General features: G+C 40.5%; 2 protein-coding genes across 4 annotated transcripts in view; both read right to left on the bottom strand.

The window, feature by feature from the left end:
- LOC131682539 (transient receptor potential-gamma protein) overlaps window positions 1-19,728 on the bottom strand; it is a 526,333-nt gene that overhangs the window by 335,959 nt on the left and 170,646 nt on the right. For all 3 annotated transcript variants that reach the window (XM_058964097.1, XM_058964098.1, XM_058964099.1), the window contains exon 3: window positions 13,824-14,129. The gene's annotated coding sequence lies outside the window, so the exon portion shown is untranslated. The remainder of the gene's footprint in view (window positions 1-13,823; window positions 14,130-19,728) is intronic.
- Window positions 1,368-1,949, bottom strand: LOC131679414 (uncharacterized). The gene has a single exon (XM_058960144.1). It carries the CDS (start codon window positions 1,947-1,949, stop codon window positions 1,368-1,370), a length of 582 nt encoding a protein of 193 aa, XP_058816127.1.

Here is a 19,728-nt window from a genome sequence, read left to right as displayed (position 1 = left end):
GAATTAATACATTTATGCAATAATTTTAAGCCCCTCCCGAAACAAAATCCTAGCTACGGGCCTGGTCACAAGGCAATAAACTTGATCCCTTGTTACTCGCACTGTTCATCAATGATTTGTCTCGCATTTTGTCTCTTAGATGTCGGATGTTTTACGCTGATGACATTGAAATTTATTAAAGCATTGGACTTTAACGTTTGGTAAACGATTTCGCAATATTATCTCGATTCACCGAGAAATGAAACAATTACAGCTTTTCTGATCAGAAATTGAAACGGGCAGGCCATGAGCGCGATCTGGATGTTATGCTTTCGCAAAACGCGATTTTTCAAAAAGGTTTGCCGTGACTATGATTCCAGTTCAACAGCTCAAATGAAAGTATAGAACGAAAACAAAAACGTTAGTATAGGAACTTATGGTGCATTGAACGATTCATGAATTTTTTTTTTGCAAGCGTGGACGATAATCTAATGAAAACAGAGTAGGACATTTTTATATGCTTTAGCGTTACAGGGGAAGAATTTTAAATAAAACTGTTCTCCGTTGAAAACCCTTGATTTTATATAGTCTACTTTGCCGAAAACTGTATTCCGTCAAGTGTTTCCACTCACTAGATATGACCCAATATCAAATGTATAGGAAATTCTCAGGCACTCTAGCGCCACCCAGTGGAAGAGTTTTAAATTAAAATATGCTCCGTCGGAAAGCCCTGGATCTTATGATTTACTTTGTCGAAGCGTCCACCCCGCTAAGTGATTCCGATCATGAGATATGACTCAATATATAAGTTAACTGTAGGTCATTTGCATACTCCCTAGCGCCACCTGATTTGTTTTTACAAGAGGATTCTTAATTTTTCTCACGAAATACATTGATCGATTACAGCGCCACCTAGATCTGAAAATGTGAAACTGATGCGTTCTTCCATACATTTGCTCAATTTTTCCCATACAAACTTTAAGCCATTTGCGGAACCACTTCCAGTGTACCAAATGAGCTAAAATTTTCAGGGAAGCTTAGTAGCCACCCAAAATATCACATTCAGGTGCAAGGTTTGAAATTCCGCACTTTACATTTTTTTTTCATACAACTTTGGGCCACTCTAGTGAATACTTCTTCCCTCGGAACCCAATGCGTTCCAAGTGCCTTCACGGCGTTCCGTTCATCAGGAAATTGGATCGATATCGAACTGTTGATTGTGTTTGATAGAGACTCTAGCACTTCACCAGAGTTCGAGCTTCATTTGCGAAGCGTAAACCTAGCTTCACCGAGAATTTCATTTATCTGCCCAATAAGCTGTTTTGCTTCACCCACCGAATCAGCACCTGATGTTAAGTCGTCGACGTAGGTATGCTTTATGATCCGCTCTACTGCTTCGGGATATTTCGGCTTCTGGCCTTGTGCAGTGCAGCCATCGCTAAGAATCCAGAGTTCTTTAGTCCGTAGGTAACGGTAAGAAGACGAAAATGTTGAATGGGCTTATCAGGTGAATCTCGCCATACGATACGCATGTAATCGGTGTCGTCATGATGTACCAATACCTGACGATACATCTTTTCGATGTCCGCTATGAATACAATCGGATAGGTTCTGAATCGCAGTAGTATTTCGAACAGATCTGCGTTGATGTTTGGGGTATCCAATAGTATATCGTTGAGTGATGCTCCGGTCGTTGTTGCAGACGAGCCATCATACACCACCCGGAGTTTGGTAGTGGTGCTGTCTTCCTTGATGACGCCGTGGTGCGGCAAGTAATACGACTTTGACCAATCCACGTCGATCTCCGCCGGTGGTATAATCATCATGTGACCTAATTCCTGGTACTCCCGCATGAACGATATATAGCGTTGCTTGAAATCATTGTCACTGTCGAATCTGCGTTCGATGCATCTCAATAGCCTGGTAGCGGCAACTAGAGAGTTTCCAAGTTTGAGCTTTGAATCATCCATTGGTAAACGAACGATTGGTGTGTTGCTTAAGACTGTGTAACTCCTGATCTTCCTAAAATAAGCGCAAAGTCCGATCAATATCAACCTCCTGCTGCAAATTGATGACCGAATGATACGTATGAGCACATTCTTGTTTTGAGATTTTTCCATCTATCCGAAGACGGAACGCTGTGCTATAGGATTTCCGTTGTGATCCTTGATCTGTCCTGATTGCAGTATTGACAGGAATATGTCAGCTCCAATAATGATGTCCGTTGATGCAGGTTTATTGAACCGGCCAATTGTAGACCTTCCAAAGAAGGCATGTTAGATACGCTAAAACGCTGACACGGCAGAGTTGCCGTCAGCTTCCCCAATACGTAGGCTTGAGCAATGAGCTTTGTTGTATTTTCGAAACGTGACGAGATCACTAGTGTAACCTTGCCGGCGGTTGTCTGAACCCAAGACGTCTGACGCACGCTTCTGTAATGAGCGATACCTGTGAACCACAGTCCACGAGAATTCGTACATCGTGCAGTTTTCCGTCGCTCCATTCCACTCGTCCCACCGCTGTAGGCAGCAGCGAAAATTCATATTTATCTCCCACCGTCTGCGCTGTGTTCACAATACTGTACCAGTATTCCTATTGGGTTGATGCTGTTCTGGTTCCTTTTGAAGTAGAATACTTCTAACCTTTCAATATGGGGTCCCGTTTCAAAAATTTCAGTTGAGAAATTTTCCCAGATTTGAAATGCGAATATCTTCCGTTCTACTGGACGAAATCGCAATATTTTTGCACTATCTGATCGGAAATTTGTGCACGTATTTCGTATTAAATTTCGGTATTACTGCGACTACTATAAATAAACCAAAACAAGGATTTTCAGAAAACAGCGAGGAAAATGCGCAATTTGCCAGCATATCCCACGCAGAGCCGTCAAAAAGGAGCATGTAAGCGTTTCATTACATACGGGAATGTTATATATACAGGTCACGCGAGCTTGTTTTGTATCAGTGGGTGCTCGCTTACCACACGAGCAACATGCTCGTCCGGACGGTACAATGAGCGGTATTATGTTTGCGTTCCCGTACCAAGCGTCATCGCAAGGTTCTTCGTGATAAAATGCAGGGAATCACCAAATCCGCCATTCGGCGTCTGGCTCGTCGTGGTGGTGTAAAATGCATCTTCGATTTAATCTACGAATGATGATGGTGTGCAAGAAAATGTCATCCGAGATGCCGTGACCTACACTGAACACGCCAAGCGCAAAACGGCAATGAATGTCGTCTATACTCTGAAGCGGCAGGGACGCACTTTGTATGGATTTGGAAGTTGAAAAGGTAGAACTCACTTGTATCATTATAAAAAAGGCCCTTTTCAGGGCCACCAAAATGATTTCAAAGAATAAGTTTGCATTTTCTGTTTCATGGACTGTTTCTCCCTGGAGAGCAATTTATGTTAAACCCTAAATTATAATTTATTTCAGTACGCAAATTGCAAATATGGTCAGAAACAAACTGGAGTGAAGTGGAAAACATTTTTACTAGGCGCATTCAAAAAAGGTTTCAATTCTCAAACATTTTACCAAGGTGCCGTATTACATTACTCTCTTTATATATGGTCGGCCAACAAAGGTGTGGAGCTACGAAGAACACATATTGAGGACAACACAAAAAAGGACGAGCTTACATTGTGCTGTAGTCAGGTATAAAAACTCAGCATGCTGTTGCTCACGCTCAGTTCGTTTCCAGCATCAGCATACAGCAGTTCGTTTGCAGCATCGCCCGCAAAATTCAAACCGTCGTCCGTTTGCTGCTGCTAGAAGAGTTGGCCAATCACGCCGTCTTCGCTGGCACCAAAACTACTACCATATAGGGTGATGAGCCTATTTTGGCAGTAGAGCCTATTGTGACCCTATTTTGTACCCCTTGGTTTCGAATCAAGCATATGAAATAATGACACTATCGATTTGGCTAAAGCAGGTGAGAAAAAATAAGCTCAAGTTATATTCTTTATTTGTTGTGCACATATGTATTTAGAACTATCCTCTAAATCCAACTTTTAATTAAAACAAAATCACCTTATTGAAATATCTACTATTCCGCCTCACTCACGTAGTGAACCGAAACTGGATGCAACGGCGCTTAGCAAAATAAACACTTACGAGCCAGCATTTACCGCCTCATATCTCGTTATTCCAGCACAAATATACTAATCATTGCACTGATACATACCTTTATTTTAGCTGGAGAAGCTTTTTACGATAATTTCACTTTAAAATCACTCGTCAAACACTAGAATAGGCCTAGTGTTATAATAGGATAAAACTAAATACGGGGGTTCCTATTATTGGCATGTTTTGCTGATACTTTACCACAATCAAAACCAACTTTTTGTATCCATCATACAGAAAAGAATCATCAGTGCGGCCAAACCAAAACATGAACTTGTAAATATAATGTAATGCAATTTCAGGTATAAGTAATCAATTACTTAAAGTTATTCAACTAATTGTTGATTGCAGATATTTTATTTTCATCTGCACATACAATTCGGATCGGGAGAAAACAATGTGATGTGAAACTTGTCATTCCAGTTGCTAACCTTCGAATGGTTTTTTTCTGCGTGCGCAATTCTGGGCGCTCTTCTACTAACAGCTGATGAGTTTCATTAATGTGCGTGATGTTTACGTTTGTTTTGATCGGCTGAAGAAAGCAGAATGATTCGTTTTACAAATCACACGTTGGCGTCCATGATCTGGATACCTAGTTAGAATCGATGCAAATGGAATATGAGGCATTGCGTTTCAACTAGATTGTTTTTCGATGAGGTGGAAATTGGCACACCCATGAGGCGATAATTGGATCGTTGAGGTGGGAATAGATGCACAGAATGGAACATTTATTTTCATTTATGCTGAAAATTGAGACAATTCTGCTAAATAAGCATTATAAAGATGTTTAAGAAACAGTACACTGATACTTTATGCTGAGAAAGGTTATAGATAATATGGCTTCTTTTAAAATTGTTCAAAAAATAGTGCGACCCTCTCCCTAATGGTGCCAAAATAGGCTCATCACCCTACACCAGCTCCAAGTAAATTCCGAACACTGCCCAAACAAAAGGCCCTTTTCAGGGCCATCAATTTATCGACAAAGAATGAAATTGAAATTTTGTTATTACAAGCATCAGAAAGTGGCTTGCCAAGGGCGTTGGATGGTAAGTGAGCCACTTGTGAACAATACCGTCGCTTTCAAGTAGAATGGCACAAAATAAAAAAGTTATTTGTGTGATTTGTAGACAGGTTAGTGTAATGATTCAATTTACACAAATCGAACGTTTTCTAACGTTTCGATATAGGTGCTCCGTATCGACCAGAATGTTGCCTGTTTTTCTAAAAGTGAAAATCTGCTATTGTACTGAATGAAAATCTTCGATTTTTGCGCTGATTGGAAATAGTTGTGACTAGTTGTGTAGAATGTTCAATTACTGAAAATAACAGATTTTGTGAAAGCAGTGGTTGGTCCATACAATTCGATTCAGAGCGAGCCAGACTAGTTTTCGTTGGAAGGTCCATCTCTGACAATAGAAATAAACTATTTTATTTTGAATTCAACTACAACTTCCTTGAAAACGCACAGCTAAAAAACTTTTGGGAAAAACGCGCAAACCTAAATTTTCCACTATAATAAAAACTAGTGCCCCCGCCGCACAGCATCATCAAGATTGATAGTTATTCAAGCCGGGCGGAAAGGGGGAGGGAGGTTGTAAGGCAATGGAAAATTTCATTTATAATAATAATACTTTATAATTGGCTGGTCCTGAAAAGAACTTGTTGGTTTGTGGTTTATTTTGGGTCACAATTTAGGCCCGCTCGATTTCTGATAGCTGTGAATTTTTCGCAGGGCGACAGTTTCTGTTCGGTAGCGATGAGGCTTCTTAACGCCAACCGTGACTGGGGCACTTTTACACGGCCTTCGTTGCCAACCAGCCCCCTGTCAAGGACGACGTCTCTGTACAGCCAGCATCACTGCCATGAAAGGCAAAACATTGATTTTGAACCGAATGGTTAGAAGCTGTATTTAGTTACAAAATGTCAATTAAATTAAATTATTAAATCATCCCACAAGATGCAAAACGTCGTGTGGAATGCTTGAATATCGAGCATAGTGCCGAACATAATTCTTTGTTTGGGGCTTTATAGCTATAACACCCCATATATGTCGGTCGCTGTCAAACTCCATATGATGGTATAGGGTTGCCAGGGGGCTGTTGCTAACTGCTTGCGGGGAGCCTTTCCTCCGGTGGACTTACGAGCGGTTTGTTTGGTACAGGCCATGTACCGAAAAATGCTGATCTGCTACTTCTCTGATGCTTGTTGTAGGACGACGGTCAAACGCTCGTTTGCGTGCCTTCATTCATAAAAGTTCAACAATATTTTCAAAGAATGTTGCAAATTGTCAACTTGATAATTCCAAAAATACTCCAAATAAACTATGAATGTGCTAAAGTCGACAAAGTCGCATAGAAATTGCTTATTCCAAAGCAGAATTTACCGGTCTAAAGTGTATTCTACTTCACTCCGGTTATGTCTCTGACATTACCCACCCATCTTTTTTTATCTTTTTTACATCCTGTGTGCACAACAAGGTGTGATGACGTTGCTTGCAATCAGTAGAGTGACAAACAGACTTTAACTGGCATCTCTTCGCTGTGTGGGAGGTGCGCAAACAGATGAAGCACAGTCTTGATGTTTGTGCTAACTCTCTGCGCACAGTGGCACGACTGGAACAAAAGGTGGAACAAAGTTCAAACTTTGCCGTACCGGTTCAAACAAGACGGTTTCATATAATTTTGGCTTCTTTTTATTTATTAACAGATTAAGGTCGAAGTGGCCTGTGCCGTATACAAAAGATTCCTCCATTCCACTCGGTCCATGGCCGCGCGTCGCCAGCCACGCAGTCTGCGAAGGGTCCGCAAATCGTCTTCCACCTGGTCGATCCATCGTGCTCGCTGCGCGCCACGTCTTCTTCTACCGGTCGGATTGCAATTGAGAACCGTTTTCACCGGGCTATTGTCCGACATTCTGGCTACGTGCCCGGCCCATCGTAGTCGTCCGATTTTCGCGGTATGACAGATGGGCGGCTCCCCCAACAGCTGATGCAACTCATGGTTCATTCGCCGTCTCCATGTGCCGTCTTCCATCTGCACTCCACCGTAGATGGTACGCAGCACTTTCCGTTCGAAGACACCAAGTGCGCGTTGGTCCTCCACGAGCATGGTCCAGGTCTCGTGCCCGTAGAGAACTACCGGTCTAATTAGCGTCTTGTAGATGGTCAACTTCGTACGACGGCGAACTCTGTTCGACCGAAGTGTCTTGCGGAGGCCAAAGTAAGCACGATTTCCTGCCACGATGCGTCTACGAATCTCTCTGCTGGTATCATTGTCGGCGGCCACCAGTGAGCCCAAGTACACGAACTCTTCAACCACCTCGATTTCGTCGCCACCGATGCAAACTCGAAGCGGGCGGTTCTCATTCTCTTCTCGTGAACCTCTTCCTACCATGTACTTTGTCTTCGACGTGTTGATGGCAAGTCCGACGCGCTTGGCTTCTCTTTTCAGTCTGATGTAGGCTTCCTCCATCTTCTCAAAGTTTCGTGCAATAATATAAACGTCATCAGCGAAGCCAAGTAGCTGAACGGACTTTGTGAAAATCGTACCACTCGTGTCGATCCCTGCTCTTCTTATTACACCTTCCAGCGCGATGTTGAATAACAGACACGAGAGACCATCACCTTGCCGTAACCCTCTGCGTGATTCGAAGGGACTCGAGAGCGTCCCTGAGACACGTACTACGCACATCACCCGATCCATCGTCGCCTTCACTAATCGCGTCAGTTTGTCCGGGAATCCGTACTCGTGCATAATCTGCCATAGCTGATCTCGATCGATAGTGTCGTATGCGGCTTTGAAGTCGATGAACAAATGATGTGTGGGCACATTGTACTCGCGGCTTTTCTGCAGTACTTGACGAAGAGCGAACACCTGGTCCGTGGTAGATCGTTCGCTCATGAAACCCGCCTGGTACTGCCCCACGAACTCTCTTGCAATTGGTGATAGTCGACGGCATAGTATTTGGGAGAGTACCTTGTAGGCGGCATTCAGCAGGGTGATTGCTCGGTAATTACAGCAATCCAGCTTGTCGCCCTTTTTGTAGATAGGACACACGACACCTTCCATCCACTCCTCCGGTAAAATCTCCTCCTCCCAAATCTTGGTAATCACCCAGTGCAGCGCTTTAGCCAGTGGCTCGCCACCGTGTTTTAGTAGCTCGCTTGGTATTTGGTCAACCCCAGCGGCTTTATTATTTTTGAGCCGGCTGATCTCCTCCTGGATTTCTTGGAGATCCGGAGCCGGTAGTGTAATGTCTTCCGCGCGTGCTCCCAGGTGCGTTACCGTGCCATCCTCGTCGTCTGCTGCATCGCCGTTCAGGTGTTCTTCGTAATGCTGCCGCCACCTCTGGATCACCTCATACTGGTCCGTGAGAAGATTCCCGTTTGTATCTCTGCACATGTCGGCCTGTGGTACGTGGCCCCTGCGCGAGCGGTTCAACTTCTCGTAGAATTTCCGTGTGTCTTTAGTGCGGTACAGCTGCTCCATCGCTTCGCGATCTCGGTCTTCCTGCTGGCGCTTTTTGGTCCGGAAAACCGAGTTCTGCCTGTTCCGTGCCTGTTTATATCGCGCCTCGTTCGCCCTCGCATTCGCCGTCGTACCAGTCGCTTCTTCGGTCCGGGCCCACCGTACCTAGTGCAGTGGCTGCGGTGCTACCTATGGCGGATCGGGTATCTCTCCAGCCATCTTCAAGGGCAACTGCGCCTAGCTGCTCTTCCGTTGGTAGTGCCACTTCCAGCTGCTGCGCGTATTCTTGAGCCACTCTGCCATCTTGTAGCCGCTCGATGTTTAGCCGCGGCGTTCGGCTTCGACGAGAGCTATGCACTGTCGAAAGTTTTGAGCGTAAGCATACTGCAACCAGGTGGTGGTCCGAATCTATATTCGCACTGCGATAAGTGCGGACGTTTGTGATGTCCGAGAAGAATCTACCGTCGATTAGAACGTGGTCGATTTTATTTTTTGTTACTTGGTCCGGTGATCTCCAGGTGACTTTGTGGATATCTTTGCGAGGAAAGAAGGGGCTTCGGATTATTTTGGCTTTAAAAAATTTAAAAAATAAACATATATTATTCATTAGGGTGTCTCAAATATATATTTTTCTTTTCGAAATCGTTCTTAAAATTTGTGTATATTAATTTTCGTGTGGTAAATCGGTTTTGATATTAACACTTGTAAAAAAAGTCATTATGCATTAGGGTGGCTCAAAAATAATTATTTTGTTGTGAAAGTTAAAAAAAACGTTTAAAGAAATTTTTGTGCGCTGAATTCCCTTTTTGGTTATAAAAATAGAAATTAACTTTACTACTTATTAGAGTGGCTCAAAAGTAAGTATTTTGTCTATTATAATGATTTTTTCTATAGCGATTTTGGAATTTATTTTCCATATTGAAACGAATTGATTGACATCTCATTATGGGGCTTCAGAAATGACTATTTTGTTTCTACGGATCAAATAAGATGTGTTTGACTAATATTGAGACGATTAATTCATTACTTGATATGGAAACTAAATTTTCTTTCATTTTCAAAACAAACATTTTGAGCGTCTTAGTGGAATGTTTAATTACATTCACTAATCAACAAGATGGTTAACGATTTTTTTTTTCGCAGGTGTGTTTTAAGTTACTTAGATTGCTTATTTCTTATTCTTATTTCTTATAAAAATAAATCCAAAACCCTGTTTCGCGTATGTGGCACATTTAAAAATGGTCTAATTTTATTTGGATAATGTTGCATAACCTTAAGCTATATCAGCGCTATGCAAATTCGGATCAAAATAGTCTCACCAAATGATTAGAAATGTGTTCACTCAATTTGAAAGTTATTGCGTAAGTTAGCAAGAAATAGTTCCAAAACCATTGATTGAAAATATTTACTGATTTTTAAAAATTCTTAATACCTTTGCCATCTAAAAACCATACTTCCACTCCGCTCCTCACTCTTGATCACTAGTAAAACCCTTGTAGATCATGCTCTCAATGCTATTTGAAAGTTGTGCATGTATACGTGTCATTATTCTAGCTAAAAGTGATTGTTCAAATTCAATATCAGTATTAAGCATGCGTCTCCATTCACAGTTTTTTTTAAATTTTGACTGCTAATCGCAAGTTTTCACAAAACTAGCATAGGCTCATTTCAAAAAGAAAATTAAAAGCTTTTGAATGAGCATAGTGTGATTGCGGGCATTCGCGGGCGTCGACGTTGATATCGCATTAGAAGTTCGAATGCAATAAAAATTCATGACAAACAGTTATACAAACACTAACTAAACCAACTAGTGACTTATTTTTGGTGATTTTACGATGTAATTTTATCACACGGATAATTTTGGTGAAGTAATGCATTGTATAAAATCAACCGTTTCTTTAAAAAACGAAGATAACCGTATGTAGTTCGTACGGTCAAATATTGCACAAAACACTTGAGTTATGCCCTTCAAAAAGCTGTCAAAAATTCATTTTACATTCAAATCACCTAAAATCTCGCGAAAATGTCTCTGATGGCTCAGCTGATACGAGAAAAATACTAGTGAGATTATCGCATAACCTTCATATATGGACTTAAGTCCGGGCTCGTCCCACTGTGCTGCGGGCCGATACATCCATTTCTTTGAACCGGTCACAATGATAGATTGGATGATTCTTCGAACATTTAGCGCATGTTGGTGATGAAGCATTGGCGAGGAAGGATTGCACCTTTTCACCACCGTGTGCCTTCGGGTATTCCTTTTTTACGACGTCTCCTTAGCTAATCCGCTTCGTGAAAGCTGTGCGCGTCTCGAGCGCATCGCAGCGCTTTTGCAAGACCTCCAAGAAGTCTGTGAATGTTGGGTTATCGGCATCAATTATCTTCTGTGCCCACAAAGACCGTGTTTTCTTGTCAACTTTCTCTAGCAATAAGTGGATAAGCCACGGATCTCTCGATTCGAATTCGTTTCCAAGAGCCTTGAGCTGTCGTATCACATCGTCGGAGGTGGCCACCAGCTTTTTTAATCCGAGTGCAGTTGACGTTGATGGTTGATCGATGAACTCTCGAACCAGAGCAAACACCGTATACTTCTTCTTATTATAATGCGCTTCCAATGTTTCCCAGGCTTCATTGTAATTGGCATCACTGATAGGAAACGAACTGACCATTCTCTTCGCCTCGCCATCCGAGTAGGACAACAGATACTGCATTTCGAGCGAGTCATTTAGATCCGTTCTGCTGAGGATCGTGCTCACGAACAAATCCTTGAATGAGTGCCAATTCTTCCGTTCACCCTTGAACACCGGAATGTTTAGCTGAGGAAGCTTCACGTTCAGAGGGTTGTTATGATTAGACACTTGGCCGGTAGCCGATGCTGCTGTGGGTTGAATTTGATGCAATATCAAGGCTTGCTATGTTTCTACAAGCGCTCTGATCGCATCCCGTAGGTCATTGACCGATTCTCCAGTTCCGACACTGCAGTTGGACATTCGATCTTGTTTCTCATCCAGATATGCTGTGTAGATACCCTTTCTCTGGAAGTAAACTTCATCAAACTGCAGCCGGTAATTGAAAACCGATGCAACATGTTCCAAATTGCTAGTGCATTCTTCGATCGTCGTCTGTATTCTGTCGAAGTTTCCAGCAAGTTCTACGAGCTTGTTCCGCCGCTCGTGCACCTCGTCAAATGAGGAATTCCGGGTGCTAAGCCATTCAGCGACGGACAACTCCCATTTTGCTAATATGGGAATGGGAAAAATATAGACAAGTTATACGCCAAGGGGTCGACGTATCGATGATCACCAACAGTTATTAATTGATGATTTTAAATTTTAGATGAAAGGTATTTTTTTGTGTACTGGTTCAAGCTTTCCAAGCTGAGACAACTACCTACCTGCATAACCGTTAAGCCCAGCATTTATGAACATAGTTGCTGTCGCTACCTTGATGTATTTCAGTAAGATGTGTATCTTGGTTACTTTGCTATCATTTCGTATGATGTGCGCCTTGAATCAAAATCAATAATAATTTTCAATAACTATTATTTGAGAATCTCGCAAAATTAAGAGAAAATTTATTTATGTTTTTCATTTTTCTGTTAAAATCAACTATTTAGGAAAACAAGAATTTGTTTTGTTTTTTTGTTCATCGAATGGTTTTCAGTGCAAAGACAATCGCTTCCTGAAACTCCCGAATTCGGTTCTGCGGACTACAGATTCTTTTTATCATTATCGATATTTGGGTCATCAAATTACATCAACCATATGTTCCACGAATCATATTGAAAGTAATGCGGACACATTTAACTCCGATTTCAGATATTCCTGAATTCAGTTCCCTGGACTCATGACTGTTTTGTCTGCTTTGCATTGATATTGCCATCATGTGATGCATGAAATCAAGTGCATTATCGTGATTATGGATCTGCCGGATAATATCTTTTGTTTATATCCTGTTTTGGGCGAGACTATCAACTATTACTTACTTATTAAAATAGGAATTCATTTCTATTGCAAGTATTCGAAAAGAAATGGGTGGTCCGGATTGGAACAGGATTGGGGTAGTTCAGACTTTTCATGTACTTTTGCGAAGAAACGTACACAATACGGTAAAAGATAGGAAAAAGTCACATTAGAAAAAAAAAAATGTGCGCAATTGATCACGCTTTTAGGAAAAAATATTTATTTGTGATTCGGTTGACACGTTTCAATTCTATTAGTCATAAACCCTTACTAGGCCCGAATTGGCCCAGTTCCCCCTATATACTAAATTCGTTACTGATACTTTTTGCGTGTATCAGGCAACTATAAGTTGGAAAATTGAATTCTGAGATGATTATCACTTTGGTTTCATTTTCGATAGAAATACACTGAAAAAAATCAGTTTGGACAGGGAAAAGTTTTTTTCAAGTAGCTTTTTTTCCTTGAAAGTGCCCAACTTGAATTTTTGACGGTAGGTAGGGAACATAATTACCTATCTTGGAACAAAATTTCATCCAAATCATAGATGTTTTTTTGTAAATCGACTTAAAAATTTAAAATCGATTTTTTTCAGTGTAGAAGTCAATGAAGATTTTTTTTTATATTTTTTTATTCAAAAATTTGACTAATTTTGTGAAAATAACTCCTACAAATCCTAAAATTTGACTAATTTTATGAAAATGACTCCTACAACATTTTTTGTAGGATTTGTTGTTTTTAGACTATAGCCTCTGGAAAAAAATGGTAAAAAAGTTTGACCATTTTCAAAAGACAGCCCAGCCCCCCATTTTTGGAAAAACTAAGTATGCAAAGTGACTTTTGTGACAAAGTCTTCATGTACAGAAAGTTTCATTAAAATCTGAGAAGGTGCTGCCAACTCTGAATACGATTCAGCGCGAAATTCGTCGAAATGCTTTCGAGGTTATTTTAATTCATTGTCGCATTTAGAGTAACAAATTTCAATACACATTTCTAAAACATATTTTTCTTCACGGAAGTACTCTATGTCCTCCACGAATCCACCGGTCACATGGTAAGAAGGATTGCATTATATATTAAACATTAAATATAAATGCGGCTTCTCTTATAGGGCCAATTTTACTCCTATTATTCCTATTCTCACGGTACGCATGTTGATACCACATCTGATTCCGACCTTTACGTCATTCAGCTGGATGACAAAAACTAAGATTCAATGTTGGAAACGATCCAACCAAGACGAATAGACACTGCTGGAGGGAAATTGCTCTTACTCTCAACCCAACGCCTACTTACCTTCACTTTTCGTCCACGGCGAGCTGCTATGGACCTCGACTGACGCCGTAACGCCTCCAGTGGTGAGCTTTCTCTAAGGGGCTAGCTGGCGTGCTCTCAAACCACCCCTTCCGCACCCGCTGCTGTTTGGGTGGCTTTCAACAGTCTGACGACAACGACGACGACGGCAAACCAACCAACGAACGCTTTCAGTTCGGCTATTACACTGCTACTCGTGGCGTTGTCAACGAGATGGCAAACGTTGCTTTGCATAAGAGTGTATTGTTTTAGGCGGATAAACAGTCTGTGATGAGCTTATCCTAGAATCTGAAAACAAAAAAAACAAATGAAGATATGGAGTTAGGGGAGCAGTAGCCAGTTTGAATGAAGGAACAATAACGAGAATAGCCGTCGATATATAATTTTCATTAGAGCGAAGATTATCCCAAAAATGTCACAAAAATAATCTCTTTGTCCAAACATGCCACTTTCGCTGATGACGGTAATCAGGAATAATGGAACAAGGGAGCGTTTTTTGGGATATAGTCTTTTCATTAAAAATCTTTATTGTACAGACACGAGGAACGGTTATTTAAGTCCAAGAGAGGCGGGAACAATCAATTCCGTTAACGCAATTTATAGTTAAGGTAATGTTCATGACGCTAAATCTGTGTATGAAACACTCCATCTCAATCTCAAATTTTCAATGCCCTCATTCGAAAAGGTTCCAAAAAGATTTTTCTTGATTTGAATGCTGTTGACAGGTTTCATACTCGATTAGAATGACAGCTTATCATTCTATCCGATAATTATGTTTTTTGGCAACACTGATTTGAACCAAGATACACTAACTATAATCAGATGAGGCGGTGAAGTTGAGCAAGAATCACGACAAGTACTAGCTCATAAGACGTCGAAATGCTGTTTATCTGCGATGAAACAACATTGTAGAAAGCCAAGCTAGGTGCACAGTAAACAGTCCTCGAACAACTGTTCGCGTTAAACTTCAGCATCTTGGTCATTAGCACATTTTGTTTTAACAAATCTTCAAGTGTTGGCTTTGCTTCGACTTGTGCACCCCAAACATCACAAACGTGCTCCAGTTCAGGCGCACTGTTTTTTTTCGCCTGCCTTCTATCTCCTTCTAGCTGTTTTGTCGTCCTGTAATGCGGAACGACAGCGCTCTTGACCTCCGACTGGCTGGGTGCATCCAAGCATGCCTGATGGAAGCCGACGAAATTGGCTTTCTTCCGGGAATGTGCTCGAAGGGGCAGAAGGTGGCTGATTTAATTCTATGCACTGTTTCCCTTTCAGCTCAGGCGGAAATTTTGTTTACTTTCGCCAACAGCTTTGCCGCTTGAGTTTTCACGTTTTGCTTAAGTTGTTTCGCTTTTCCGCCCCTGCAACGGATGACGGAATATGACGGTTTTCTCACGTTCGAAAATTGTTGTAATTGCTATTAAGCGCTTGCAATTGTGAGCTGTTCTTTGCGGAATCGAACAGTCTTCACGCACTTTAAAACTGTGTGTCCAAATGTAATTATACCAATTAGCAATCCTGATCCTTCACAAAATTTAAACAAATTGTCCAGTTTTCTTATAGCTCAAATAGGGCATCTATTCTATATCTTTTTTGTACCTACATCAGCCAATCATCTTCAAAATCGATTAAAACCGGTACCCAATCTGTTACTTTACCATCGAAGGGGAGAAGTTTTTATCCAAGCCTGCCTTGTTCCTAGCGGAACACAATTTTATGAGATTTTGAAAAGTAATTTCAAGACGAGCACGCGCCCAGATTCTTGGTTAAATTATCCTAATTTGAAAAGTTTTCCTGATGGCACTCACTCCGCACATCGTGGTGTTGATTTTTCTCCGTCGGGTCTGGTGTCAAGTTTAATGACTAAAATCATTGGTCGTGTGACGTGGCACAATGAGACCGTTCGTGTAAAACTGGGTCAAACAATTTTCGGTAAATATTCCAAACTTTGCGGAAGAAACACTTCAGAAGTAAATACGAAAACGGCATTCAATACAAAAAACCAACTTTGACCTTTTTAATGTTCCACTCGTCAGTAACTGACCCCAAATTGGTGCCAGTTAGACACTAAATTCAAACAGTTCACACAATATGTGTGAACGCCTAAAGAAACCGGCTGATACAGAGTCACGTCCCGGTTAGCTAAGGACAGAAGCTCTGGGTCGCTGACGAGTTTAGGGAAACGAATTGTCATTTGGCATGAGAGCCAAATTCCTGCGATTTTTTCTAAAGGAAAAAACGTAATGTTAGTTTGGATATATCGTCTAACTGGTAGCAAGTTTGTGTCAGTTACTGACGAGTGGAACGCGAAACATTCAAATCCAACTTTTCTACGTTAGGTCTTGTGCCCTCATGCGCAAATTGGTTTATCCATTTTTTTCTTTTGGGGAAACAAATGTTGCAATTCTAACCGTATTTACAGATTTGTACCACTGTTCATAGAAGAGGGAATGTAATTAGTGTTGTTCAACCGGAGCGACAAGATCATTTCAATTGAAAACTTCCTTTGGGATGAAAGCTCGAAGCATTTGATTTTAACTGTTTGATTGTGTCGGAGAAAGGGAGGTTTATTTTCGTTCTGAAGGAAAAGGTAGGTAAGTAAAAGTAAAGAAATTTATCGTAGATGGAAAGGAATCAGGAAAGTGTTCAGTATTATCGTTTTCCAATTATCCATTGGAAAGTCCTTTTCAGCGAGACGGGATAATTGATGCAAATGTTTTTTTTCGCCTCATTGATACATTTAGCAAAACAAATTCTAAAATTACTACTTCGAATGGCTTGTAGCAGCCCTTTTCGAGAAAGGATGTTAAAATTTTCTGCAGCTGCTATTTTCTCGCGTTATTTATTGTCAGTTATAAAGAAGATACTTCTGTTTTCTGAGCGTAAAACATTTGATCTAAAACTGATCTACTGTTGCTTGGTACCGGTAAATTGTTTGATTTGTGAAAGAGTAATTCGAAATGCATGTCCTGGTTTTTAAGTAACTGTCCTGATGTCCTGCGATATCGAGGAAAAAATGTTTCATTTGTTCTGGTTTTTCTTCTCAGTTACGACCGATTACAACTTTAATTCCAACGTAGACTCACTCTTAAGCACAGTACGAAAAACAAAGCCAAATTCAGTCTATTTCCAAACATAGCTTCGGTTTTCTGAAGTCGCTTTCATTCAGCTTGAGCACGTCAGGCACGCGGTGCTGGTAACCTTTAAGAATTCGTTGCACCAATTCACCTTTGCTTCGCTTTGCTTCAATTTCGCCATTTTTACATTATTGGTATTAAATTTCAAAGATGGATGGCATTTAAAAAAACATAAAGAGACAAGAAGATTTAGTTTTTGATTTGGCAAGAAGTACGAAATAGAAATTACTAGTCACTAATTCCATACTTTTATTATATGAGAATGAGCATGATGCTATAGTTGCTACTTCGTGATTGACCACAGCAAGCGAAATTGCACAGAGAATCAACGAATTGGGCCTGGGAGTAATTATCCATCCTCAATGCGCACGTTTTGAGAGTTCTATATTTTGAAATTCGCCGGCCACGTCCGCATATCATACTATGTTGCGTTTCGGCTTCGCCTCATCAGAAACCGACACTAACACATTGTCGGAATAGATTAGCGCCGGCTTGACGCAAATCCCTTAAAACTAAAACACACTATGTGTTTCAATCAAACGACTGATCAAACGTGATGTCCCGTTCGAGCAGAAGTTCTGTTTATGCCGATGAGACACAAGTGAAGCCGAAACTTGTCTTGGCTTAGCAGGCCTATGCGAAAGTTGTGTCTCATCGGCATAAACAGAACTTCTGCTCGAACGGGACATCACGTTTGATCAGTCGTTTGATTGAAACACATAGTGTGTTTTAGTTTTAAGGGATTTGCGTCAAGCCGGCGCTAATCTATTGACAATGTGTTAGTGTCGGTTTCTGATGAGGCGAAGCCGAAACGCAACATAGTATGAAATAAGGATTTGTGCCCTCCTGTACAAAGACTGGTTTTTACCAACAAATTTTCACCCTAGTGAGAAATTTTGGTTTTTACCAAATTTTCCTCCTTAGGGTGAAATATAGCATAGCACGTCCGCATAGTTATCGGGGAAGGAAAGGAATGTTAGTGCAACAAACGTTGTTAAGGAGACCATGTATACCTCTGCATCTCCACGTATTCCACAGGAAGGAGTTTTTATTAATAGAATGGAGTAGAGTTACAACAATGTGGATTCACCTTGATAAGGAATACGATCTATGCAACTCTCAGTAGTGTTATCATAGTTTATTGCTCTGAGCAACCAGCTGCCGAGAATTTATGCTCGGTTTGTAAAACAAAGCTTTGAATATCTTTCAGCTCCAAACAGCCGACAGCCGGGAACGTCGCTTATGTTCAATTGAATCAAACGACGGGTGAACGATTTTATCATTCCGCCGCAACACGGTATTCCACAAACTAAACAATATACAGGTATACCTCGATTAAGCATACCGATTTAACGTACTTAGATTTAACGTAATTATTACCTCAGTAAAAGATTCACCTTTATCTTTTTATCTAGGCAATAAATTCAATAAATGAAAACAAGGCTTCCGTTTCTGTCACCTCTTACAACATGGGAACAGGAAGCTAGTGGATCAATTCATAGCTTCAGCCATCAAATGATACGCGTTTGTTTGGAGACTAAAGTGATATCATCATTCTAGTGGATTTCATCTCCTCGTTGTGTATCCTTATACACATTAAACTTTTTTTTAAATATTCCATTGTATTGTAATGAAAACATCTTATTGATACTGATGAGTTTACGTTAATTCTTTTACTTTAAATATAATTGAGGTATTACGTCCATCGTGTACAAAATATTTCAACCCAACGTTTATAGCGTTATTATGGTTCGATATCGATATCGATTTGCTCGTGAACTGAAGTAGTATTCTCTTGATGAACTCTGCGATTATCTGACGATCAAACTGGTCTGCCATGTATATAGGTGCGATGAAATCGGAACAAAAATTCGCTAGCTTACTAAAATCAGGCATTGTGCTCTTCATTTTCAAAAAAGGTTCATCCCATCTTTGTCGATGTTAGAATGAAACTTCTGAAAATATTTTTCAACTAATACTATACTGCTAATAATACTACTTATTCTTATAAATTATCCTACATTCCGAGAAGATTTTGCATAATAACGACGAACTTATGGAAGAATATTTGTTAGAATTGGTGAATGTTTGCCAGGGTTAAGATAAATTTTTTGCTCAGTTTCAGAAGAGAAATTTATTTGTTTAACCCTTTCATGCCCAATTTTTTTCCAGTGCATGTAGGGTTTCAAAACTATTTTTTCTTGAAAACGGTGGGGTCAAGAAGCCCGAAAAAACTTTTTTCATAAAGGTAGGTGCTTCTCTTGCAGTGCTAGAAGCTGCTCAATTTTTACCATCCAATGCCCACTACAATTCTCCTAGAATATTCACAATAGTCCAATAGCTTAGCCGTAGCCAGAAATAACAAAAAATAGTCTAAATTGATAAGTTTTATCAGTTTTCACTAATATTGCATCATAACGAAGTTATATGAAAAATTCATTTTCCGTCGTCAACTTAAACTGTCCCTGGCTCTGCTCCATCGGAATTCAATCAGACTAACTACAATAACTTCAGTTCTAGAGCTGATCCTTGAAACTGTTAATACTCAAATGAAAGCCAATAGCCTTACTTGTTTTTGTGAGGAAATCTTGCCTCAATCAAAAGTTATAGCTGTTTAAAAACGTTGTTGTCCACAAACAACATGGGCATGAATAGGTTAACTAAGAATATATTGGTTTTATGACACTGTTAGGAGGATAAAATCAGTAATATCTTCAGAAATATTTCGTGCAACGAATTAACAAATAATT

Source organism: Topomyia yanbarensis, chromosome 2 (assembly GCF_030247195.1).
Source record: "Topomyia yanbarensis strain Yona2022 chromosome 2, ASM3024719v1, whole genome shotgun sequence".
NCBI classification, from domain to species: Eukaryota; Metazoa; Arthropoda; class Insecta; order Diptera; family Culicidae; genus Topomyia; species Topomyia yanbarensis.
The sequence above is the reverse complement of the archived record's forward strand: the minus strand, read 5'-3'. Positions and strand labels throughout refer to the sequence as shown.

Bases quoted from the DNA above. Each gene is read 5' to 3' on its own strand.
- LOC131679414 (XM_058960144.1), bottom strand. From the start codon at position 1,949: ATGGATGATTCAAAGCTCAAACTTGGAAACTCTCTAGTTGCCGCTACC.